The sequence below is a fragment of the Montipora capricornis genome, chromosome 10 (assembly GCF_036669925.1).
Source record: "Montipora capricornis isolate CH-2021 chromosome 10, ASM3666992v2, whole genome shotgun sequence".
Classification (NCBI taxonomy): domain Eukaryota; kingdom Metazoa; phylum Cnidaria; class Anthozoa; order Scleractinia; family Acroporidae; genus Montipora; species Montipora capricornis.
The window spans coordinates 5,571,545-5,577,734 of NC_090892.1; the positions used below are offsets into that span (position 1 = coordinate 5,571,545).

The 6,190-nt window shown below is 38.3% G+C and overlaps 1 protein-coding gene across 3 annotated transcripts; it reads right to left on the reverse strand.

The window, feature by feature from the left end:
* Positions 1-824: 824 nt before the first annotated feature.
* Positions 825-5,078, reverse strand: LOC138020052 (adenosine receptor A2b-like). 3 transcript variants are annotated; one of them, XM_068867048.1, is made up of 2 exons: positions 4,959-5,078; positions 825-1,818 (listed from the first exon to the last, which is right to left on the reverse strand). In XM_068867048.1, exon 2 carries the CDS (start codon positions 1,792-1,794, stop codon positions 886-888), a length of 909 nt encoding a protein of 302 aa, XP_068723149.1. In that variant the 5' UTR covers positions 1,795-1,818; positions 4,959-5,078; the 3' UTR covers positions 825-885. The 3 variants fall into 3 exon arrangements, with proteins under 3 accessions (XP_068723149.1, XP_068723150.1, XP_068723148.1); XM_068867049.1 differs by having other exon boundaries at positions 4,954-5,041; XM_068867047.1 differs by lacking the exon at positions 4,959-5,078 and adding an exon at positions 2,622-2,684.
* Between the last annotated feature and the right edge of the window lie 1,112 nt (positions 5,079-6,190).

Genomic DNA, 6,190 nt, shown 5'->3' on the forward strand with positions numbered 1-6,190 from the left:
AAAACAACCAATGCAACTTCCAATTGGTCTGATAGTTCCATGATTTGATAGGCCGCCATAGCACCGCTTGCTAACGGAACAGAGGGGTTTTAAATCCCGTTGAGGCCTGAAATTTTCAGGCTTTGTGTTCGTTACTACTACAGTAACCGTTCATGACTTCGATGGTCTTCAGTTATGGGTGCAGTGCTGGCGTAGTGGTGCAAGCACTCTCCTCCCAACAGTGTGACCCGGTTTCGATTCCCAGACTCGGCGTCATGGGGTGGGTTGAGTTTGTTTGTTCTCTACTCTGCTCCGAGAGCTTTTTCTTCGAGTACTCCGCTTTTCCCCCTCTTTTCAAAAGCCAACATTTCATTTGGTTTCCATTAATTTGTTGATTTCAGTTTACAGTGTTCCCAATTAGTGTTCCAGCGCTAGAAGACTAGTTTCCTTCTGGCTGAGGTCTCTTTCCTTTTGTGTTCGCTGGGCTGACGAGTGCGGGAAAAAAGACCTCTGCCATCGGTCGAAACTCAGTTTGATCCAACCATCGTTCACAACCGTCGACGGCAATCTTCAAACCACATGCCCGATGATATATTTGCTGATTGTGATTTGAGCCCGCTGTGTCCCGCGCATTTCTTTACAGTAATTTCGCTGTGGCTAAGTGAGCTCACACAACACTAACTATGACGTGAGGATTCAGTCGCTAAGTAACCACCGCGAATGCTCAACTCAGTAGGTTTCGCCCCATGGCAGAGGTCTCCTTTCCCGTACTCGTCCGCCCAGCGAGCGCAAAAGAAAAGAGACCTCTTCTAGCAGGAAAGAAGACTGGTTCCTTTCCTATACAGTTCTTTACAGTTCAATGTGTTTCAGGTATGGTCCCGTCATGATAATGATACCTTACAAAATTTACAATTTTGTTTCGCGCTTTTTTTTGCCTCTCACTAGCAAGTTTTTAAGAGCCCTCCGAAATTCCGAGATCTTAAAGCAATAAATTATGGGGTTAACAAACGAATTGCTGTAATGCAAAAACTTTGCCAAATAAATAACTTGATGGGGAAATCCGTCAAACATAGACGCTTTGAAGTTGATCAAGATATTCATGATATGAAAAGGGGCCCAAGTTAACAAAAAGATAACTGTTACCAATGCAATAGCGTTCGCTAAATTACGTTCTTTATGGCCGAGATCCCTGTCTTGATGTCTTGTCCACAGTTTGACTTTTAACCATAGTGCGGCGTAAGCACCAACCATAACCATAAGGGATGCGAATGATAATAGTGCCAAACTATACGCAAAGATAGAACGATGAATTACTTCGAGAATCGTGAGCATCCACATTCCTGACAAAGCGCCTGCAAAAAGCCACACCCCAGCTAAAATTAGACAATAAGCTGCCCGTGATAAGCTGCGATATCGCAAAGGGAAATAAATGGCGTATACCCTCTCCATTGAAATAACAGTCAGTGTAAATACCGACGCCATCCCGGAGAACACATCAAATGCAATATGCACTGCCTGAAATGATTTCACTTCAGCGTTTTGGGAATCATAATTAGTAACGAAAGACGTATTGTAGATGAGGTGAATATACATGGGCAAAGCAATTGTTCCCACCATTAGGTCCGCTATCGCCAGATTCACTAAGAAGAAATTTCCAAATCTCCTTAGCAGACGAGACCTTGTAAATGCTAATATGGCTGCCACATTATTGAGAATGATGGCCACTGCTACCGTTGCGTATGTTACGCACCAAGTGATCACTTTTTGGTCCACTTTGCGAAAAGTAGAATTTGTTAAAACTAATGAATTGTTCATCCCTCTTTGCTTGAAACAAGCTTCCTGAAAGCAAAATACAATAATAAGAATAAAATAATGTTTTGAGAACCTGATTATTATTATTATTATTAGTGAGATTTATTCTGACTTGTCTCTCTGTTTTGAGAAGTTGCCCGATGACGGTCTGCTGACACAGGCAACAAATGAAGTAAAATAAAAGAAAAACTTCCTTTGATTTTTGTAACGTGACATGCCCGATGTTTACTGTTCGACTTAATTAAACTCGATGCTAAATATCAATATTTTATGGTTTCAGTGTTTTACTAAAAACGTATTTGTACAGGCCATATTTATATTAAGCCCCGTAATTTCTTTTGGGAGATCCCGAGTCACATATCTTCGCTTTCCTTTGTAGCCTCTGAATTTAAAGTTTCAAGTCCTCAACTACTGATTCCTTAACTTTTGACAGCATTTTGTCGGTTTTATTCCCCGTAGTTCTTGTATATTTTTCTGGATGTCGTATTTTTGAAATAAAGTAAAATTAAAGGAAATAGAATTATATCGCCGGGAAAACCGAACTTTTAACTATAAGTCTCGGTTAAACTGCTTTTCTCTTTAAGTCCATCGATGCTTCGTTGCTTCAGTCCTGAAATAAAATCGATCTTGATCATCATACGCCATCTTTCCCATCAATTCCTCTTTCCCTAAAACTACTTACTTTTAAATAATATTCTTAGCCTCTGTCAGCGACTGATAAGCATATATTTTGCATTCTAAAAGTTAACCGAGGACCAATTATACTAGCTTGAAAAACGCAATTTAGTGGTCGAAACGAGCCTCCGGTACACTTTCATTTAATTTATTACCTTTTTTCTTGCCCTTTGTTGTCGGCACAACATATGCTTCGGTGTCCTCACCGCGAAACAACAAAGTCGGATTTACCAGACCCAGTGAATGTTTCTGAATTTTATTTAATTATGTATTTATTTTACGTAAAAGATTATAACTTGTGGAGAGTCAATAATTTTGATTGGAGTTCGCTTCAATGCTGCATTTAACCACAGGTCCACATCATGTGTTTATCACAACTAACAGGCATAAGTTTCCATTTGTTATAAACAATGAAAATGGAAGAAAACTGTGGTGCATAAAATATAGTTGAATGATAAACTTTAATTTAATAGATCAGTATCTGAGATCATCAGTCCAAGATGGTTTTCATAGCAAAACACAACTGGCAATTTAAAGAAAGGCTTAATTCTTTTTCGGGTCGATTTTCGCACAAGAAATCAGTTAATAGCTTCTGCATTACGCTTCCGCTCTTTAAAGTTTTATTGCATTCACAGTACCAGTAAACCAGTAAACGTTTACTCGCTTTGCGAACAATATCACTCTCAGTATCAATTGAATATTCTATTTTTGAACGTTATCGCAACCGTTGACCTCTCCTATCTACTGATTGAGGTACGGCTCAGCCAAACATCCCGGCCTGATTTACGCGCACACTTAACAATTATTCCATAAGCGCGCGTTGGAAATGAGATGGTAAATAGCCAACGAGGCGCGTAGCGCCGAGTTGGCTATAACCAGTCTCATATCCAGCAAGTGCGAATCTCATAATTGTTTTATTAAATTCCTTAAACTGCAAAACGAAATACGAGCAAAAAAAGAGAGAAAATCCGAGCGAAATCGAAACAACTTGCGATGCGATGTTGTGTAATACCTTGTGGTCAGACAGACGTAGGCTCATCACAAAAACATTTTTTGCCTTTTCGCGTACTTCTTAACGTCTGAATTGATCCAAAGTTTCTACAAAAAAAGTTTTTTTCATTTTTTGCTTTATTCAGAGAGAAATTTCGCTTTTCGGCAAAAACGTTTTTAACTTAGAAATCATTTACCATATAAGGTCAAACTAAGGTATACGATCTGATAACCGAGATTGAGTGAACCAATCAGAGCACGCGAAATGCATTATCCGACGTTGAGAATTTAGTGATTTTTATTATCCTCCGTGCACATTTTACCTCAGTTTGCTTTAGGATCATCGACAGAGAAAGTATCGGATAATCCTCTCTATATATATCACACACTGGGATAGATTGAGCAATAATGTTATTTCGAAATTTATTTACGACTGAGACAAATGCAGAAGGATTGACGTGACCTTATTTTATGAGCAAAAATAAAAAATAAAGAAAACGGTCAAAATTCCGAATGAAGACACTTACAAGAAACGAAACGGAATTGCAGTAAGGTGCTACCTTTTACGTAGTTGATAAACCTTAAATAATTTAGTGATTTTTTTTAACGAAGGGTTTCATGCAAATTATTGCCCCAGAACAATAAGAAATCACGCATAGCATTTTAAGACTCGCAAATTGTCGACCTCCCAGTATTGTGAAAAGGATGGAGTGTTACATGATTAATGAGCATAAGGACAGTAGCTTGCTTCTAGTTTGTCCTTTGGTTCAAGGAAAAGAAAACCTCTCTCCGTAGATTAACTTAAGCTAGCGCGAACAATTGCAGGTTGGTTTGCCGAGCGTAGTTCACTGATATGTTCTAACGAAAATGCTTGAGAACTCTGAGGCGAAACACAAAGTCTAACGGCACTTTTTGCACAGCTTAAAATTCAACTGGATCTAGTTTTATCGGATATAAAGAGAGGCTTCGTGGTATCAAACATATATAAAAGAAAACATGAAAATGGGATAAGCTATAACACCCGGAAATACAAAGAAAAGAGAAAAAATTGCTCGATTTCTCGTGTTTATTCTTTCAGTTAATTCGTCTCACGTCCATTCAAGCAGAGATACTATACATGTGCTTCTCGTTTTGGAGAACAAGATTTAGAAATTCAAATTAACTTCAAATAAATCTGAGACAAGTGTGAAATGTAGATTAGGGTTCCTCATGCTGTGAACAAAATAATGTCATTTTTAGGTTGTTAGCAAAGGTAGTAGATGAACTAAGATTTTGTTATTGGAATATTTCTGAAATACGTCTTTTTATTATCCGGAGCAAGATCTGCTATACTGTTTGTGAGTATCATGCTTTGTCTTTCTCAGGTCAACGGCTGGATGTTGAATTATTCCCACAACAGAGTTGCTCACACTTTTTCACTGAAAACTATGCCCTTTTAAAAACGAAAAGGGTAACAGGTAAAGGTAAAAAAAAAACGAAACACAAAGAAATACAAACCGCACCGGCTGCCCCGGCTCCTGAGTTTGCTTGCGAAGGCAAAGGTTCAATTCACCATATATTTACAATCTGGCTGGAAACAAAAAAGGCCACCAATCCGCTACAAGAGCGAGTTGTCATGCATATGTTGCAACAGCTGAGTGATTTCACGTGGTAAGACGGTCGACTGAATTACTCTTAGTCGTCAGTGGCAGCTGCCTCAAATATTTATTTATTGCCTACAACAGCAGGGGATTATGGGTATGTGAATAAGGCATTGTCTTCTTTGCTGTTGGTTTTATTTAGAAACCGTTTAAATTTAATTTTCCTTACTTTCATCAGGCAACACTTTAATTGAAAATTGATAATTGCATTTATATACTATATTGACCGCATAACTTTATAATTCCCTGTGAAGTTGTGGTGAATGCAGTCGCCCAAAACGTCCTGCGTAGTTTCGTGGAGTCGGAGTGATGCATCACGATTATTCCCACAAACGAGAATTCACGTATTATGTACAATGAATGACTACATCAATTAAAGGTATTTTCAGTACGGTAACCTTATCTATTCGTCCGGTGAAAGCCAACACTTTTCGTCTTGTTGGCAGGTGGCTTGAAAACATGGGTCCAACAAAGGTATACGACGACAAAAACACCGTTATAAAATGGATAGAATTATTCAGTAAATATGGACGATCGCCTTATTCTCTAGACGATGGCAAATTAAATTTGCGATGCTAATGGAAACTAGTATTTTTCTTCAAGCTGTGACGATGCCTTCTGAGTTAACTGGCTGAGTTTTGAAAAGTTATATCTCGAGATGAATTGTATGTCGCGTTGTACGAGGTCGGAAAAAGTAATTACGCCTCCTTTGAAATTAAAGCCGAGCAATACCTTGGACGAAAAAAAAAAACTACCACGAGTGGCGTATAACTTTATTCGTGTGTAATCAGGAAATGTTTTTTTTTTGAAAGGTACTCAAGTTATGCCGAATTGAGACGTGCTCCCTTCTAGTATTGTTAATTACAGTAAGAGATGCGAAATTAATTTTGTAAGTCTCACTCGCTGATTAATTGTCACTCTAATTCTGACAGTTTTTCGTCATCCGAGAATTCTTACGATCTTTTAATGAAAGCTTCGCTTAAAATTCTCTTTCGTTCCTAATTATAAAAGAAAAATCGGTAAAAAGGACACGTTTCATGAAGTAAGTGAAAAATTATAGAGTAACTGCGGCAAACCTTGAATTAAGGTGCCAC

Coding starts and splice junctions, on each gene's coding strand:
- LOC138020052 (XM_068867047.1), bottom strand. CDS start 2,654: ATGTTGTGCCGACAACAAAGGGCAAGAAAAAAG. Junction 1,819..2,621: donor AACAAAGGGCAAGAAAAAAG/GTAATAAATTAA, acceptor TTTTGCTTTCAG/GAAGCTTGTTTCAAGCAAAG.